The sequence below is a fragment of the Dermacentor variabilis genome, unplaced genomic scaffold (assembly GCF_050947875.1).
Source record: "Dermacentor variabilis isolate Ectoservices unplaced genomic scaffold, ASM5094787v1 scaffold_13, whole genome shotgun sequence".
NCBI classification, from domain to species: Eukaryota; Metazoa; Arthropoda; class Arachnida; order Ixodida; family Ixodidae; genus Dermacentor; species Dermacentor variabilis.
The window spans coordinates 19,949,571-19,969,048 of record NW_027460291.1 but is presented as its reverse complement, the minus strand read 5'-3'; the positions used below and the strand labels follow the sequence as shown (position 1 = coordinate 19,969,048).

At 46.4% G+C, this 19,478-nt stretch overlaps 2 protein-coding genes across 2 annotated transcripts in view; one reads left to right on the top strand and one right to left on the bottom strand.

The window, feature by feature from the left end:
• The window catches only part of LOC142566832 (nose resistant to fluoxetine protein 6-like), a 339,215-nt gene that overhangs the window by 28,460 nt on the left and 291,277 nt on the right, over positions 1 to 19,478 (top strand). The window lies entirely within an intron of this gene.
• LOC142566615 (uncharacterized) lies at positions 6,448 to 8,654 on the bottom strand. Its single transcript, XM_075677455.1, has one exon. The coding sequence runs from the start codon at positions 8,413 to 8,415 to the stop codon at positions 6,934 to 6,936; it is 1,482 nt and encodes a 493-aa protein (XP_075533570.1). The 5' UTR covers positions 8,416 to 8,654; the 3' UTR covers positions 6,448 to 6,933.

The following is a 19,478-nucleotide window of genomic DNA, read 5'->3' as shown; positions in this document are numbered from 1 at the left end:
GCTTCCGCTGGAGGATAGCATGATGATGGCTTTTTTTTTCTTTCTTTCTTTACCGACCAGCTCCTGGGCAAGGATGGGGCTCGCTGTAGAAGTTATCAAATACGCGCATTGGTCACTTACTACGAAGAAAGTGGCTGTGGCAAAAGTCTCCCCACAACAAGGAGAAACTAATTACGGGAAGAAAAGAATTATTTACAAGCTTTGATAGAGAGAATGAGGGCGAATTGAAAAGTCATTTTCGGAAAAACTACCTCCTATATAAGCGTTGGAACTAATCACGCACAGCGAGAAAAAAGTCACGAACAGTGTTTTCAGGGAGTTTCCATGGGGAAAATCTAAAGTATTCAAAAAATGCTTAAATGAGGGGAAGCACAAACGCAGCTGCGCGCACACTCATGTATCAACGAAAATTTAGGAAGGCACAAAAGTCCAAAGATAATACTTGTTTAGAGATCATAGGTTTCAGCAGCAGCTAGTCAGAAAATTTCATGAGGACATGGATGATAATCCAACATATGGCTCCTATACAAGGCAAATCATAACGCAACAATAGAAAACAAGGCTGAATACGAAGGAATAATGTTACACATATCCTTCCATCGTAACTTACATGTGCAACAGTCAAAGTATACGAAATTTGGACGCAAAAAAGTGTTGTTGAAGCGCTTGAAGCTGATGCGTGCGATATCTTTGCAACGGAGAGCAGAACTTATTTGCGCTTGGAGGCATGTTATACGTGATCCGAAGTTTCAGACGCTGTTATTGAAAGCCATAAAAGAGACAGAGAACTTGGGCAAATTACGAATCCCCAGGCATCTTCGAAAGCCTTCCAAGGAGCTGTAAGCATGGAAAAGTGGGCTCTCCTATCTACGAAAATCGCCGAACGCCAATTTCCTCGAGTACGACGAACACCAGATGAACAGGCACTGGATTACGAATGCTGCGAATGCATAGGTCAAGCTTAGTGCAGCGTGAATAACGAGTATGCGGAAAAGCCCAGACATTAATGGCACGCACTTGCATGTCAAATTAGGCGTTGTATTAGCGAACATTCGTTCTGGGCACACGCAGCCCACGGAAGGATTGCCAATACAATTTGCGTTGCAGGGAATTAGCAGTTCATGTACATGTGGACTAAGGAAGAAGGTGACCTAGCTCAACAGGGAAACGAGATCGCAGAATATTAATGGTTGTCATCATATCCTCGTCAACCGATCTGTGCAAATCACACCAACACTGGAACGGTGTCTGTCTTTCCGCGAAACAATTTTTGGCCGCCAAGTCATGAACATCTTCGGAGTTATTCTTTGCACGCGAGTTGTATGCTAGTGAAAATACAGGGGGCAGGACAAACGAGTGCGTACTTTGAGGATATAGGTTTGTATTGATGCAGGATGTACCACACGCGGTGCAAGTGATATGCAACGATGGAGGAGTGCACCTGAGCCTTACGCAATCAAGCCAGAACCACCCGATAGCCCAGCACAACAGCTCATACTACCCCCTTTACATATTAACTTCCTGAGACAGACAAATTCGCTATCATGTGACATGGTTGTCAAGAAGCACTGTAAAGTTCATAGGTGGAACCTATGGAGATTCTTAACTGCAAAATTTTGCGGCGTAATGTATTCTATTGAGCAATTGGCCCACCCTAATGTTAGTGTCAACGTAGCAGGTGTAGGTGTAAAGAATTTAGATTATCATTTTTTAACATAACAAGCAACTATCCTATATTTCATTAATTATTCAAAATTCGCATCACATATTCGGAGCAGGTGACATAGGCTCGAAAAAGCACAAAGAAAGGTTGTTCGAATATGTAAATTTTGCAATCTAATCGTGTATGACTTCAAGAAAGACGAGGTTCGTACAGCGAAAAGAATACCGAATATTTATGATGAAAGTTAAATGCATAAGCTGAATCAAGCCCGCTGACAAAAAAACGCACTTCCGTGCGGTATTTCATGCATGCAATGCTATTAACAACTCCGTGCCAGGTGAACTCGGAGCTTTTGAATGAAGAACTCAAAGTTCGTCATACGTGGCGTAACAGTGAAAATGACAGTGTAGCCTGCTCTGGCTCTGTTCGTCATTACAAGAGTAAAAGAAAGGAACAATTATAACACCACAGCACCGCACGTCGTTTTAAAGCAGAGCTGCGGGTCTCAAGGCCAGTCAGGCCAGAACCAACTTATTTGGGACCCACACGGGCCGCACTTATTTAGAGGGAAATGTATGTTTCGCTTGCGGAAAGGGAGTCTGTCTTGTACGATTTGTTTGTAAATCGTGTCATTTGTCGATATGTTCAGAACCCTTTGTATGGTCACAACGGTACTTGACACTAAGCAAGAGTCAGCTGCGGTCACCATCAGCGAAAACGTCTGCTCAAAGACGTATAAAACGGCCCATCAGTTTTATTGCAGTCTGCGCTATGTTTTTCTATTTCTTTTCTTTTTTTGAGGTTCGTGTAAAACTAGTGGAAGAGCTGCTCCTTATGGTCATGGCGAACATTTCGCATTACAGCTATTGCGTAAACTGCCGGCCGATGCAATTCCTGCCGTCTTCCGGTGTCACCGGTAGAAGGTCGCGAAGAGGTGGTCGCTGTGTTCTAATTTTCGAATGACATGAAGCACTGCTCCGCGCGTGCTTGAACGCTTATGTTCCAATTGAAAATTATCTGATAGAAATTACTGAAAAATCCACCATTGCCATTTGACTTTCCTGGTATGATACGACTATAAATCGTTCGGCTTTCAGCGTTAGAACGGGCGACAAGTTGCTGGTCTGCATCCTCTACGGTTATCAGTCGAACTAGCAGCATGTCAAGAAATCGGCTCACCAAGCCTTCATCCTCATACAGCTATGATTCGAACTCGCATCATGTTAAGGAATCGGTCGCCAAGCCTTCATCAATTCATAACTAGCTGCCTAAAATGTGTTAGTGAAGAGCAACATGTTATTAGTTCCAACCTATCAGAAAGTCATGAACGACATCATTGCATCAATATTAATTACCAAATGCGAATAACCTCGACTGACGCTTTGCCGATGCGCCTCTGTGTGAGCTAATGTTTGTCTAGGCCCAAAACCAAGAACGCATTAAATAAACGCTCGCAGGTCTTAACGTCAGCGATCATTCAATTGAAACACATTTGGAAATCACATGTACGGTTGAATGATGGACGCTGCGCCGTCAATGCAGTCTTGCCTTTGGTAAGACAGTAGGCAAGTTCAGTAGCCATGCGCATCTCTAATCTGCTCCCAATCATAGGTACATACCACCCTCTTTATGTTTTAATGTGCCTGGCGCCATGGACGACTCGTGTCGTTTATTATGTTTGGAAAAAAAATGTCCCTTTTCTCATCATATGACTATGTTTTGATTTCAGCACCAGCGCGCACCACAGAAGTTTAGACTTGGTCGCGGCCCCCTGAAATCTGCTCGCGATTAGCATGGAGCCCACAGGCCCTATGTAATGCAGCCCTGTTTTAAAAGATCCGAACATGCTGTAATTGGCGTAATAATAAATTGCTGGAGAGAACTAATTCGCGACTGCCCATGACGACACATGCTTATTCACCGACTGAAAACTACTCTGCGGACGTGGCCTCGCTCGCTAAGCAAGTGGCGGGTATCAGCAGCATTCACTGTTTACCAGCACTCGCATCGTTGGCAACAGTCTGCGAGTGCATCAGTACTTCGTCCAGTAGACAACTGTCGTTATCTCTCTCAACAGATCAACATTCGACAAGGATTGGAAAATTTCAAAGTGCCGTTCTGGGACCGAACACGAACGGAGTAACTTTGATTATTGCATTCGTATATGATAGTTTGAATGGCTTCACTATGACTTCAACACGCTAGTATTTGTGCCGCATGCAAATCTTGAACAAGACGGCAATACAGTTACACACAATGACAAGAGTGCTTGATTTGTCGCATAACGAATGCCGCCCCATTCGTTCACTGCTTCCCCGCAGGGACATTTCATTTTCATTTTATTTCCTTAAAGGCCCCATTGAAGGGGTATTACATAAGGGGTGGGTACATACATACATAAAAAAATTGAAGGCCATATTTTATTACAGGGTAAGATAATTTGTTACGGTGTTTAAAAATGTGCTAGGACAGGTTATGACTGTGATGTCGTTGGAAAGGCCGTTCCAGTCAGTTGCTGCACGAAAAAAGAAAGAAGACGAAAAAGTGACAGTGCGTGTACGTGGGCGCGTGACTTGTTGCGGGTGACCGGTGCGGCTGGATATGCGTGCCGGGGGGAGAATGTATGGTGCTTTGCCAAGTGAGCTGTAAAAGAACTTGTGAAAAAGACAAAGACTAGCAATGCGGCGGCGAGATGCAAGCAATGATAAGCCAGATTCTGTTTTTAGTGCGGATATACTGATGTTGTAGGAGTACTTAGAATGAATAAATCTTGTAGCTCGATTTTGAAGCGATTCCAGTTGATTGATGAGATATACTTGATGAGGGTTCCAAATGGGGGATGCATATTCTAATTTCGCCCTGACGAGAGACTGATAGGCTAGTAATTTTACATGTTGGGGGGCGTGGCGCAAGTGGCGTTTTAAAAACCCGAGTGTTTTGTTAGCAGATGAAATGTTGTTCCTAATGTGCGTTTCCCAGGTTAAATCACTACACAGGGTTACTCCGAGATATCTGTAGGAAGGAACTAATTCAAGGTTGACGTCAGCAATTTGGTACGAGAAAACAAGTGGATTTCTGCGGCGGTGGAAGGAGACAGTCTTACATTTGTTAGGGTTTAGTTCCATTAGCCAAAGGTTACACCATTCCTGTACACTTCGCAGGTCGTTTTGAAGGGACGTGTTATCGGAAACGCTGCTAATTTTACGATAAATTACACAATCATCTGCAAACATGCGGATGTTAGAAGATACATGCATTGGTAGGTCATTAATGTAAATTAGAAATAGTAGTGGACCAAGGACTGACCCTTGGGGTACGCCTGAGGTTACAGGGGTAGAGTTAGATGCTTGATTGTTGACAAAGACTGATTGTGAACGGTTACTTAAGAATTCTTTAATCCATGCTAAGATATTGGTATTCAGATGTAATGCGGCAAGTTTTAGTAGTAGACGCTCATGAGGAACTTTGTCAAAAGCTTTGGCGAAATCTAGGAAGATGGCGTCAGTCTGGAAGTTAGAGTCAAGGTTTACATGCAGGTCGTGAACGAACATAGCTAGTTGTGTTTCGCAGGAAAAACCTTTCCTGAAGCCATGCTGCGCAGGATGAAAAAAATGGTTGGCATCAAGGAAGTCCATGATATGTGTGTAGATGATATGTTCAAGGATTTTGCAGGGTACACTGGTTAATGAGATGGGGCGATAATTTAATGGGGACTGTTTGTTGCCCGATTTGTGAACTGGAACGACCTTTCCGTGCTTCCAATCTGGAGGCAGCACGCCTGTTGAAACTGACTGTGTAAATAGAAGACAGAGATATGCTGCACAAATATGTTTAGTGTTTTTTAGAAGTTTAGACGTAATGTCGTCCACACCAGCTGCCGATGAAAGTTTGATATTGTCTATGCGGGATGTAATGCCGGATGGAAAAAATGTAATAGGTGGCATGGTACATTGAAAGTTCGCATGATGAATAGAAAATGACATTTCAGTTTCTTGAGTAAACACTGATGCAAAGGTTGTGTTAAACAAGTGAGCGCATTCAGCGTCGGTTAGGGAATCACCTGATTCATTTGATAAGGTAATAGTTCGCGTGTCGTGTGGGCTTAAGATTTGCCAGAATTTTTTTGGGTCGTTCTTAAGCATGTTTGGCACATCAGAATAAAAGAATGAGCGTTTGGCATGAAGTATGGCTTCCAGATAGGCAGTTTCAGCGGCTTTGTATTTTTTCCATGCGTCAGGGGTGTTACGGGACTTAGCTGCTCGGAAGAGACGTTTTTTCTTGTTTTCTAATCGCTTCAGTGCTTTATTGAACCAGGGTTGTGCTGAATTGGAATGAATGCTAATTTGGGGAATGTATTTGGCAACTAAATTGTTTAGTTTCTCTTTGAAAATTTGCCAATTTTCACCCATGGTATGACAAGGAGAGGCACTTGCAAAACTGGGGTAAAATTGCGTTAGTTCATGATTAATTGCTTCATAATTGCCCTTTTCATACAAGCGAATAGTCTTTTTAACAGTCGGGGTGAAAACGGGTTTAATTACGAAGTCGACATCAATGACTTTATGGTCACTGATTTCGGGAAGATACGCGATGGATGACACGTTCTCAGGATTACTTGTTAAGACAAGGTCTAGAATATTTTGGCAGCTATTGGTGACACGGGTTGGTTCTGTGAGCACTTGCGATAAGTTAAAGTTGAGGCATACTTCAAGGAACTCGTTCGATTCCCTTGATGTAGCCGTTGGTGCAGGCCGGCTTGACCAATCGATATTAGGAAAATTAAAGTCTCCAAATAGAATTACATGCATGTTGGGGTGTTTGGTGGTTATTTCACTTAAGATGTTATTCAGTTTGAAAGAGAAGTCTGGAGTACTATGAGGGGGCTTATAGCAAACGCCAAGTAAAATTGAATAGGGTGCGGCATGGAATTTAAGCCATAGGATTTCAAGATCGGACATAGTGTTAACAGATGTACATGATATATTTTGGTCTACGGCGACGAGTACCCCTCCCCCCCTCGTGCCCTTGCGATCGTTTCGGAACAGTTGAAAATTCGGTAGTTCAGCGAGCACTTCGCTGTCCGTTACGTCTCCTGTAAGCCATGTTTCCGTTAATATTAGAAGGTTACTGCAAGATGACGAAACCAGATTAGAAATAATGTCACGTTTTGGCATGAAGCTCCGTATGTTAGTGAAAATAGCGGAAAGGAACAAGTTTGATCGCGGGGCGGGCCGAGGATGGGAAGGCACATGTTGATGACTGGGCAATTGCTACGATATTTCCTTAACAGACTCTGTGGAATGGTCAAACACGTATCGTTTGGTACCTATATGTAATGTTTTGAAGCGGAGAGAATAGGACGTGGATTGCGATTTAGCGAAAGCAATAAGGTTTTTACGAGCAATTCTGATGGGTTGAGGGAAATCTTCTCCGACGCTGAAATTGCTTCCCTTAAATTTAGGGCCATTAGAAAGTAGAGACTCTTTAGTTTTGAAATGATTAAATTTTACTATAAGTGGCCGAGCGCGGCCTTCTGTATGGCGTCCAAGGCGATGCGCACGGTCAATTTGGTTGGGATCAATGACGAAGTTCAAGTGTTCAGTGCAGTGGCGGATGACGATTTTTTCAGATTCTGCAAATGTTTCTTTCGGGTTAGGATCGGAGATGTTATAAAATATTAGATTATTACGGCGTGACCTGTTTTCGTTATCATCCATCTGGGTAGCAAGGCGTGCGATCTGACCTGCCATTTGGGTGGCATCTATTCTTATGGTATCAAGGTCACTTCGTAGTGTTGAAATGGCTTTGTAATGCCTTTCTAAGTCAGTCATGCGTTTACTTAAATCCGATAGGGTTTTGTCTGTTGTTAGTAACTTGCTTTTTAGGTCTAGTACTTCGGTAATAAGTTTTGACTGGCCAGAAGCTAGCTTTCCTAATTCAGACATTACGTCTTCAATACCGGGAGGGCCAGGGTTAGTTTCTACATCACCCGACAAAAGCAACAAAGACCGTATGACATGAACACATTCAATAGCAATTGTAGCGCAGCACCATGGGCTCGGTAGCTGTATTAGGAAGTAGTTACTGGATTTTTTCCCGAAAGAATGATACGTCCTACTGACCTGCATGGCGAAATAGAGCGGATTAGTGGCCTGCGCTGAAGCACAGCCACCGAGCCCACAGAGCGCGGGGGATGACAGGGCCGGCTTTATAGCTGACGTAGGGGACGATGTTGCTGACGATGGTGCGTTCCATGGTGAATGAGGATCCAAAGAAGGTAGCGATGGCGCTGTTTTACACGATGAATCGGTCGTGGCGGGAGCAGGCAAGGGGCCCGCGCCGGGTGTGCTGGGCTGGATTTCTGGGATGGCTGTGGCTTGGGGAAAGGCCAGAATTGCGGGCAATAGAAGAAGTCCGGTGATGAAACCGTGCACCTGCATGGCGAAATAGAGCGGATTAGTGGCCTGCGCTGAAGCACAGCCACCGAGCCCACAGAGCGCGGGGGATGACAGGGCCGGCTTTATAGCTGACGTAGGGGACGATGTTGCTGACGATGGTGCGTTCCATGGTGAATGAGGATCCAAAGAAGGTAGCGATGGCGCTGTTTTACACGATGAATCGGTCGTGGCGGGAGCAGGCAAGGGGCCCGCGCCGGGTGTGCTGGGCTGGATTTCTGGGATGGCTGTGGCTTGGGGAAAGGCCAGAATTGCGGGCAATAGAAGAAGTCCGGTGATGAAACCGTGCACCTGCATGGCGAAATAGAGCGGATTAGTGGCCTGCGCTGAAGCACAGCCACCGAGCCCACAGAGCGCGGGGGATGACAGGGCCGGCTTTATAGCTGACGTAGGGGACGATGTTGCTGACGATGGTGCGTTCCATGGTGAATGAGGATCCAAAGAAGGTAGCGATGGCGCTGTTTTACACGATGAATCGGTCGTGGCGGGAGCAGGCAAGGGGCCCGCGCCGGGTGTGCTGGGCTGGATTTCTGGGATGGCTGTGGCTTGGGGAAAGGCCAGAATTGCGGGCAATAGAAGAAGTCCGGTGATGAAACCGTGCACCTGCATGGCGAAATAGAGCGGATTAGTGGCCTGCGCTGAAGCACAGCCACCGAGCCGACATCTGCGTCTTCAGGTATTTGGTGTGTTGTGACGCCACCAAATCGTGCACATGGGGGTCGGACTCATGCGCATGTAGCCGTGTCCGTGGAAAAAGGGGTCCCTGGGGTTGAACCGATTCCGGGTGTTTGAATGGCCCCTCGGCGGAGGTAGCACACCTCTTTGGCCTCAGCTTCGCATAGACGGTACCTTCGGATTGACCTACCTTGGCGACACCGGCAATCACCTTTGCCTGTCCCTTTCCATGCCATTTGTTGTTTCTTATTTTTCCTGTCTCCGTTTTTCGGCTCAAATTTGCAGTGGCAAGCGTTACTGTGGTGTGATCTATCCAACCTTGGGTATGTTAGAGTGGGTTTCAGTGACGATGTACAGTTGGCCCACACACTTCTATTTTGAGAGGCATTAGTAGCATTAGTGGTTAGTGGCTGCCATCGCTGCCGAACAAACATAAACCTTCATGGCTTCAACTTCTTTCCCGGCGCCAGCTCATCGTTCTCGCTCAACAGGGGACGCACTGGTGAAACGTTCGTTTCCTTGCCATATCAAAGAAAGCTTTCCAAGATTCCATGTGATACATAGCAAGTAACCCGACACGGCTGTAAGAACTCTCTCACCATTTCTCGCCGCCATATTTTAACAGACACTATAGGACGAGCCTACAAGGTAATCAAGATTTCAAGCGGTGACCTACTCCTAGAGGCACCCCAAGCTTCAGTGCGAAGAACTCTACAAACTTGTGACGTTCGAAGATAGCCCCTGCAACAGTAGCGCAGCATAATTCCCTAAACGCTGTCCGACGTGTCAAACCCGAGAAAGACCTACTAGAGCTTAGCTGAACTGAACTTTGTGAAGGTTGGAAAAACCAGGATGTCATCGATGTGCGAAGAGCAAGTTCAGCACAGGAAGTCCCACGAAAAATGTGACCTTTGCCTACATTACATATTAAGGCAGGTAAAGTGCCTATAAAGCACAGACAGCAAAAAGAACGAGGTCCTACAGAGCGATACTTCCAGCTTAATTTATTGCGCAAGAACATTCGATATCTGGATTATTGTCCAACACCGTTGCCCATCGAGGTGATGCGCGAGGCTCACGCTCTCAGATAAAAACCACGCCCACTTGGTAAACTACTTCGTGACAAGAATATAAAACAAAAGCTGAAAACAACAAAAAGAAATAGTAGATCGAAAAGGGAGATTGTTGAAAAGGTTTAAAGAGATAATGGAAAAAATTATATAAAAATAAACTAGCGCCATAAAAGGCTAAAATGCTTCCCCGGGGAATGAAAGCTAAAACAGCTGGTAAAACAGTGTAAAAAAACCAGGCGCCAAAACAGCAGGGCATGTATGTGCAAAAAGTCTAGGAAGGAGAAAGAAAGGCAAGGGAAAAGACAATTAAGGAAGCTGGTGCACTACATCACTTACCCGCGCGGTTTATAGCCGATCGCATGTAGCGGACTCAGCCATATCCATGGGTACCAAACCAAGCCAAAAAACCTTAGTCTTGTAGTGCAGCTTTTGATCAACCCCCTTCCGAAGCAATTCTCTTTACAGCGAAGTTGCCTATGGCTAGTATCTCGAAAATATTGTGTGCCGGCCAGATCTCGAGCAAAACAAATTGTCATGTGGGCCGATCCTGGTGCTTGTGAAGAAAGGGTCCATGCTCAATGGCACATCGTACCCCTGTGGGCTCGGTGACCTGTAACACGCCCCTCAACTACGCCTGTCACACGTGGGACCCAAAGAGGTCCTAGGTACAAGGTTAAGAAGATATGTTTTTGAAAAAATGTTTTGTACAACTTTTTCAAAAACGTCTATTACACATTTCTCAGTGCCAACCGCGCTAGTGCCACTGTTCACGCGTTCGTCGTCGTCATCGTCTTTTTCCCCAGCTGGCTCCGTTGCCGCTCATCATTCCAGTGTAAAATTTCACTTCTCTCATGTCATCGTAATGGGGAGGCCGCGCTTACGAGGGTATGAGTCATTGCTTAAGGTGGTATGAGCTATTCATTGTCTTACGTGACGGACAGATTAAATTACAGAAATGATACCCGAACGTATGTGCGTACCTATATCGCCACGATGAACACAGATTGGGGCAATAAATATGTTCGTTTCTTTGTTCAATATTCTAGGTCACCTCTGTGTCGTGCGCTAAACAGCTTCGCCGGTCATCCACCTTCATACTGGAATGGATCATGCATTTCTTTATTCGCTTCGATATTGATGTCGCCGCGTTGTTTTCCATGTGGGCGTGATTTTTATCCGTCAATGTGCAGTTCGCGCATCGCCTCGATGAACAACGGTGTTAGTCAACAATCCAGACATACACTGTTTTGTTATACATGCGCTGTCGCTGTACTATGAATGGTGAGTGCACTTATACGGGTTTTCTCATGTAATAATTTCAGTTGGAAGTAACGCGCTCCACGTCCTTGTTCTCTTCGCCGCCCGTGCTTTATTTGCGCTTTACCTATCCTAAGATGCAGACCCTACTATCCTAGGATACAGACCCTACGCCAGTCCTCAAACTCTCGAACACGACACAGAAGAATCTGCATAAGGCTATACATCCCCAACCTTCGCTGATGCTTCAATTCTTAATGGTTTGACCATGAGTCGCAGAGCTGCCTAGGAAGACTGGCCTGCACAAGATGTAGTTCCCAAGATCACCCTTCCGACAACTGTGCCAATACACCTTATTGTGCAAACTTTCAAGGAGACCGTGCAACGTACTTCCGGTTATTTACATCTTGGAAAAAGAACAAGACCTTGTTGCATTGGACTCCGAAAAGCCCATCTCCACAAAAGAGGCATGCAGACGTATCTCCTCGTCGCAAGAATCCAGCTTTGCCACGGTGGCATATCAAGGTGCGGGGACACAGTGGCCCTCTGCCCCATTTAAAGGAGTGCCCTCATGGAGTCCACCCATCCATCCATCCATCCATCGATCCATCCATCCATCTATCCATCCATTCATCCATCCATCCACTAGCGACTGTTCAGACCATAGAGTTTCTCACTACATTACCTGGAGGGAAATCTGGCGCTGCTGCGCTGTGGTATGCATGGGAATGCCGGTATATTGTGACTTCGGATTGGCATCGTTCTTGGAGAGACAGGACACCTTGAAGACGCGCTTGGCTAGCACCGTTCCGTCTGTCACAACGATTCATTTTCTACTAAAACAGCACGTGAAAAGCTGTTTTGGTTTTATTATTACGCAAAAACATGTTTTGTTTAACTATAAGAACTTGTTATTGCTCGTACGATTATATGATACGTAAAAAGTATCAGCGGGCCGCTAAAGTTGGAGGACAGACGACAAGGTTCGCGCTCGCTTTGAAACAGTTTGTCGTCTGTTCTTGCTTTTCTTCCCGTCGTCATGCATTGTAGGTGAGTAAAGATGTAATATGCGTGAATGGAAACATTTTATGAAGATTTTACTTTGAGAACGCGTTATTTGTGTAGCCATATCCACGTTTTAGACGAAGCCTCTTACAACACTAGCCAACACGAGCCTCGCAGACACATATACCGTCATTCCCATGACGGCACGGTGCCCCCTTAAGAAACCCCCATAGACGGTGGCGCCAGATTTCCCTCTAGGTGTTATAGTGAGAAACTCTATGGTTCAGACCCCATACAGTAGACTAACAGGCTCGCCCCCGCGAACGAAGTGCCTGAACGCCTCTTAGCATGCGGGTTCTGGGGCCTGTGTGGCGCGGAAAGGCTGGGAACACCAGCGTATGTAGCCAACTTCCAGGCATCCAGTCCCTCGGGGATGGACACACCGCCCACTACACTTGTGTCGTAGACGGCTAAGGAAGGTTACAGCTATCTTGAGCGTGTCCCATTTCAAAGAGTGTGCTCATAGCATCCATACATCCATCCAGTGGCGGCCGTTCGGAGCACGTACAGTGGGACAACACGCACGCCGCCACAAATGCAGTGCCTCAAGGCATCTGGGCGTGCGGGCTTTGGGGCCTCTGTTCGTGCAGAAAGGCCGGAAACATCAGGGAATGTAGCCGACAAACAAGCATCCAGTTCCTCGGTGGACACATCGGCCAGTGAATCTGCGTCGCAGACGCCAAAGGAAGGGCGCAGCCCACTTGAAGGTGTCAAAAAAGACAAACCCTGCACGCAGTAGACAACACCTTCAATTAGGACACGCAAATACTTCAATTGAACGTACTCGGCATCTCCATCGATTTCGAACACCGCACCGTAGTTCTTCAGCTCCATGGGCTTCCTCGTTCTTTGGAAGTGGGACCAACTCTCACCGAAGCGGGAGAGTGGCCGCCGTCACTTCGTTTTCGAAAGCAGGCACTGAACCACATCGAGCGCCTCTACCGTTCGCCACGAAGTCATTGTCTCGTGTGTCGCCTCCCCACTCTCGAAGGCTCCGGCATGGGCGAGAGTGCTACCGAGTTTACCAAGTTCAATGCTTCGTCACTGCAACTTCTCCCTCTGCCGCATTTGCGGCACGACTTCACGCTGCTCAGTGTTAACATCACTTTGCCAGGTGTTATCTCCAAGCGCCCAATAGCTGTTTGTGCCATGCGAAAGGAGACGGCTGCGCTTCTCCACGAGCGCCTGGGCGACCGCCTGATCGTTTACGCGATGGCTCGGTGTCGAGTGGCGGCTCTGGTGCGGCGGCTTACAGGGCACCGGGCATTTCGGCGACGCACCAGTGCCGCGTTCGGTTCGCGTCGTCGTCAATGATGGCCGAGCTCACTGCGATCGACCTCGCAGCTGACCTGCTACTGCAACAAAATGACGTCGGTTCTGCTGCGATCCTCTCGGAATCGCGCGTGGAACTCAGTATGCTCACCAGGGATTACCTCGGTGTTTCCATTGGTCAGCGGGTCAGTTCCAAACTCCACTATCTCGTCAAGCAAGGCTGCGACTTGTCTTTTCAGTGGGTACCCGCGCACATCGACTTACCTGGCAACGAGGCGGCCGATTTTCTCGCCACGGAGGCTCACGCCGAGCGCTTCTCCCTCACCACTCTGGTGATCGGCTTCGACGTGGTCACAAGAACCATTCTGCGCAGCCTCTGCGTGCAGCACCCGGACCCTTGCGTTGCGGCAGGCACGCGGCCCGTCTGCTCCCTCGTGTCGGCCCCTCTCTCGCTTCGCCTGCGCGTCGGCTGTCACCAACAAGCTGCTAAGCTCCACAGACTCAGGGGAAGTCGCAGCCCCATGTGCAGCAGCTGCTCCGAATTGGAAACACTGGAACATCTCCCCCTCCAGTGCCCTGCTTTCAGTGCTGAGAAGGCGGATTTGTTTACATCCTTTCGTCTGCTTGGACTGCTTTCAAACACGGTACATTCACTGCTTTTCCCTGTGGCTCCCACGTCGACTGTCAAGCGCGCACTTTCTGCACTGCTTGACTTCTATCCAACCCCGAACTTGAGAGCGCGGCTTTGAGCACCACATTTGCTTCACCTTTTTTTATGACATGCTACGCTCTTCCAATCTCTCTGTCTCTTCCGTCTTTTTCTCCCCACACCCCTTCCCCGTGAAGCGCTGTTGAGGTAGCCTCCAGTGATTGTCAATTACGGAGCAGCACTTATTTCTTCCTTTCCATATTTAAAAAAGTCCCTATCTCTCTATTTTTTCGCAAAGACTCAGCCAAATCTAACGCTGTCTCAGGAAGTGTAGCATCATACTCGATATAATTTTAGCTTGTCGGACTTCAGAACTCCAAACGCCGTTTGAGGCAATTACACTTCGACTCTTATTGTTTGAAAAATTAGTTAGATTTCTTTGTCTATACATAGGACCTATAATTACCGACTCCATAGAACAAGCGTTGATTATAACCTCCATATGTATTGGCTTTTTTATCTTACTCAATGTACACTGCATGTTTTATTTCTCAGCACACATTGTTTCTTTTTTTTTTTGCTGCTTGTCACAATTTATGTATGTCGATCTGCTTGTTTTCTTTACTCTGTGATATGGTTTTCTTGTTTTTTTATGTCTAGAGACAATTTAGATTGTTCAATGATTATCTTATGTTGGCATATGACTGCTTGCTGAACTGTATCTCGGAGCAAAAGCCTCTGTCAGGCTGTATAGCCTTTTGCTTTTGCTTCGATTTCTGTTGATGTACAGAAAGAAATCAATAAATAAACTTCAAACTTCAAACTTCAAAAATTCAGGAAGTTATAAATGAGCTGCTGAGCCTTACATACTGGTTGGTAATTTTAGCGTACATAATACTCTATGCGGGATCTTCGGTGCGATTCAAGAAGCTGGTTAGTTGAACAATCCCATTTAAAAATTAATAGATCCCAGAACAATTAATAGATAGGTAGTTTTCTTCCTTTGGACGATGATCAATGCAATAGCTTTGAAGAGCAGGCCTATACCGTTGGACAAAAGATTGAGTGCGTGTCCAGTTCAATGCATTACTCCTGGGCTTTTCTAAAGCACAAGAAGATTGCAGCAATTAAGGTAATGAATCGCATGTGTAGTGGAAATGAACTATACAACATTGCCTTTGGTGTAGCCAATTTCAGAGCCTTCTTGACTATCTGTGAGAGATCTCCATCGGGAGCTGATAGAATTATGTACGCCATATTAAAGCATTTTCAACCTGACACGTACATAGTTCGCGATGAGAAGCTGTGTCTCCAAGAACGTAGTAACGACGCCGTGCCTTCAGGTGATAGAGCCGCCCATTTTATTCAGCCAATGCCGTGACAATATAGGCTCCCCGCATCATGTGGTCAGCCGTGACGTCAGAGACGCTGTTGTCGTGGCCTCTCTCATGCGGTGTCGCGGGTGCACAGCAGCATAATAAATGATTGTAACACAGTTATCGATTTTGTATGAAATCTGGGCAACAGTTTACATTCCGTTGGCATAGAATTAAGCTATTGTAGTCCCTATGTTGAAACAGGAGAAATGTCCATCCTCTGTGGCAAGTTACCGGCCCATAGTGCTAACGAGCTGTCTTTGTAAGGTATTTGCAAATATTACCAATAAGCGGCTATTTTACTTCCTAGAATCAAACAAATTGCTTGACCCATATCAATATGGTTTTAGAGAGGGCATTGCCACAACTGATCATCTCGTACGAATTGAGGCACACACTCGTGACGCTTTCATTCACAAACACATTTTCTTTCCTTTGATATGCAAGAGGCTTATGACGCCACCTAGCACTTGGGAATTTTGCTGAGCCTTCCATAAGTGCTATCCGAAGCAACGTGCTTGACATAATAGGAAGTTCCTTAATGCACAGCACGTTTCTCTCAGAGTGGGCAATGCTCCTTCCAGGCCACTTATTCAAGAAACTGGGGTAACACAAGGTGGAGTGCTTATTTGTACTGTTTTTATTGTAAAAATAAATTCTTTACGATCATCCATTTCATGAAGTATGTTTTATTCCACTTATGTGCATAACGCACAGATAAGGCCTGATCTCAGATCCTGATATTGAGCTGTATGGATAACACTTACGTGTGAACGCTGAACACCAAGAAATTTAGGCATCACACTAACGCAAAAGTAACCGTTTATTTAATACCTTAAGTACGTTAGTAACGAATACCCAGAAGCATGGAACGTTCTAGAAATGTTATCGCACACAATGGTGGTGCAATGACAGGAAGTGCCTCAAGAACCTGTACAAAATCTGATGTATACCTATTTATAATTGGTCGTCATAGTGTATCAATCAGCCACTGGAAGGCCCTTGAATGTGCTGGACATTGTTCACCATGTAGGTGGTGACTTGGCGACTGCTGTCTTCCGTACAAGTCCTGTAGAATGTCTCTACGTAGAATCTAATGAATGGTCCCTCCATATTCAGCAGTCATACTCTCGTTTCATGTATTTTCACAATGTAGATGTCAACGATCATCATCCCACTTATTCCACCATAAACGATATGGCAAGTGCCACCCTGTTCCCCATGCGATCTTCAGTGACAGAGCCCTTCTCTCTGTGCGTCAGGTACCTTAGTGACGAAATAGGTGTCCTGCTCCTTGAACATCACCCATTGAAGCCTCGCCGTCATGGCAGTGGCAGCTCATGGATTGGGACATGTCTTTCGTAGAAGTTACAAAGTATGCCCCCGACACAAAGTACGAACGCATTTCCCAGAACTTTAGGCCAAATATTCATGCCCAGAATTTCATTCTGGTGTTTTGCATGCCAAACCAACAATTTAATTATAAGGCACGCCATAGTGGTGGATTCCAGAGTAATTTTAACCACCACGGAATCTTTAACGTACCCCCAACGCACTGGAAACGGGCTGTTTTGCATTTCGCCCCCATCGAAATACGGTCACCGCGGCCGGGATTTGATCCCACGACCTCGTGCCTAGCAGCGCAAGACCTAGCCGCTAAGCCATCGCGGCGGGTTCATGCCCAGAATTTTACATGGACGCATGAAAGTCGCATGTCCGTGTATCTCATGCAGCGGCAGGCCAATCGTTCCCTTAATCCGTTGCTCTGCACCCAGAAAAAGGGATTTTCACAGCTAAGGCCGATGCACTGTTTTCGGTAGTAAAGTGCATCGATAATATCCAGCTTCGGGAGAAATTTATGTATGCTGACTCTTTAAGCGCCGCTAAAGCTCTATTGGTGCTACATAAACATAACAATCCCCGCAGGGGCGTGTGCGTCAGCGGGCGTTTGGTGTGTTGCGACACCACGTACCCGAGCACACGAGGGTTGGACCCTCCCGCGTGTAGCCGTGCGCGGCTTAGCCGTGTCCGGGGAAAAGGGGATCCTGGGGGTTGAGCCGATGCCGGGTGTTCGTACCTTTAAGGCCCCCCGGCGGAGGCAACACACCTCTTTGGCCTCTGCTTCACGTAGGCGGCACCCCAGGACTGACCCACCCGGGTAAATCGGCAGTCGCCTTTTCCTTTCTTCCTTTCCAATCTTCGTCTTTCTCTCTCGCCTTTTTCATCTTGTCTGTATTCTTATCACTTCTGCTCACTTCCTAGTTTCCCGGCGGCGAGGGTTAACCTTGTGTGGCTAGCCAGCCTTGGTTATGCTGTATTTGGTTATAGAAGGGATGTACGGCTGGCGTTGGCAGGGTTTCTCTAGCAGAAACTTCTGTCACGTCCCCCTGTTGGGCTCCATGGTGGGTGGTTGGCATCGCGGCCGAAAACACAACTGTACTTATCGAAAATGCTTGTGCTTAACTCCCTGATCGCCCTCAGAAACGAGGGTGCACCGAAGAGGTCTTTCAGTTTTTCGGACGCCAAGTCCACAATTTTCCTCGTTTCCACGTGATCCATTCAGAAAAACCAGCTAAACCAGTGCGAACAATGTCACCGTTCCTTGCATCGAAGTCTCTTACCGAAGATTTTGGTCCAGGATATAAGGCGTCGAGGATGGCTGGCGGTGGCCTCCTTTTCGAGCTCCGCGATCACAAGCAATTTGAGAAACTGTCTAAAGTAGTATCATTTGGGGAGACCCAAGTAGTAGTAACCCCGCACCGCACGATGAATACCACCCGTGGCGTTGTCTCGGACGATGATTTGCTGGAGCTCACTAAAGCTGAACTCTTGGAGGGCTTCAGTGAACAGAATGTTATAAATGTCAAAAGAATTAAGATGAGGCGAGATGGCAAATAAATCCAAACCAAACAGTTGATAATTACCTTCGGTTCGAGTGTCCTGCCCGACTCAATTGAGGCCGGGTACATCAAGCTCCGTGTCAGGCCGTACGTACCGAATCCTCTTAGATGCTTCTAGCGCCAAAGGTTTGGCCACAGTTCACAGAACTGTAGAGACCGGCTTGGATCATCCATACTTTTTCCTACTTAGAATAGAATGTCATAGAAAATCCGTTTGGGAGTGATCACTTTCCTATAACTTTAAACTTACTAACACGACCCGACAATCGTCCGCAGGTACATTGCTGGAAACTTGACTCCGCTGATTGGAAGCGTTTTAAGGAATGTACTTACTTATCACAAGAATTTATACGCGATTTTAGCATAGATGATGCTGTAGCATATATTACCGCTTTTATTATTGATGCAGCTGAAACGTTCATTCCACAAACAAACGGTCACTCATCTAAGAAACGTGTTCCTTGGTGGAATGAAGACTGCAGAGATGCACGAAAAAGACAAAATAAGGCATGGGGCAGATTGCGCCAATATCCTACGGCGGAAAATTGCACTGCATTTAAACATATCAAGCCCCAAGGATGGCGCACGAGACGGCAGGCTCGTGGGAGAGGTTTCTTTCAGGCATCAATTCCTTTACCCAGGAGGCTAAAGTATGGGATGGGCTGAGAAGGCTAAAAGGGCAGCAGATCAACCCATTACCTTTGACTGATGAGCGAGGAAATACCTTGGAAAACCAGGCCGATGCCCTTGGATTACATTTTGCGCGTGTATCAAGTTCCATAAACCATTCACAAACATTCCTTAAATATAAGCAAATAGCAGAACTTAGGTCAATAAACCGTAAATGCAGACCTAATCTACCGCACAACTGTCCTTTCAATATTGTCGAGCTTAGAGCTGCGTTGTGCTCATGTATGAACTCTGCACCTGGAGTTGACAGAATCATGTATGACATGATTAAAAACCTACACACTGATACACAGATGACACGTCTGGCACTTTTTAACTCCCGTTGGGCTGCTGGATACCTCCCATCCTCATGGAAAGAAGCTATCGTAGTACCGATCTTGAAACAAGGCAAGGACCCGTCCGA

Coding starts and splice junctions, on each gene's coding strand:
- LOC142566615 (XM_075677455.1), bottom strand. CDS start 8,415: ATGCAGGTGCACGGTTTCATCACCGGACTTCTTCTATTGCCCGCAATT.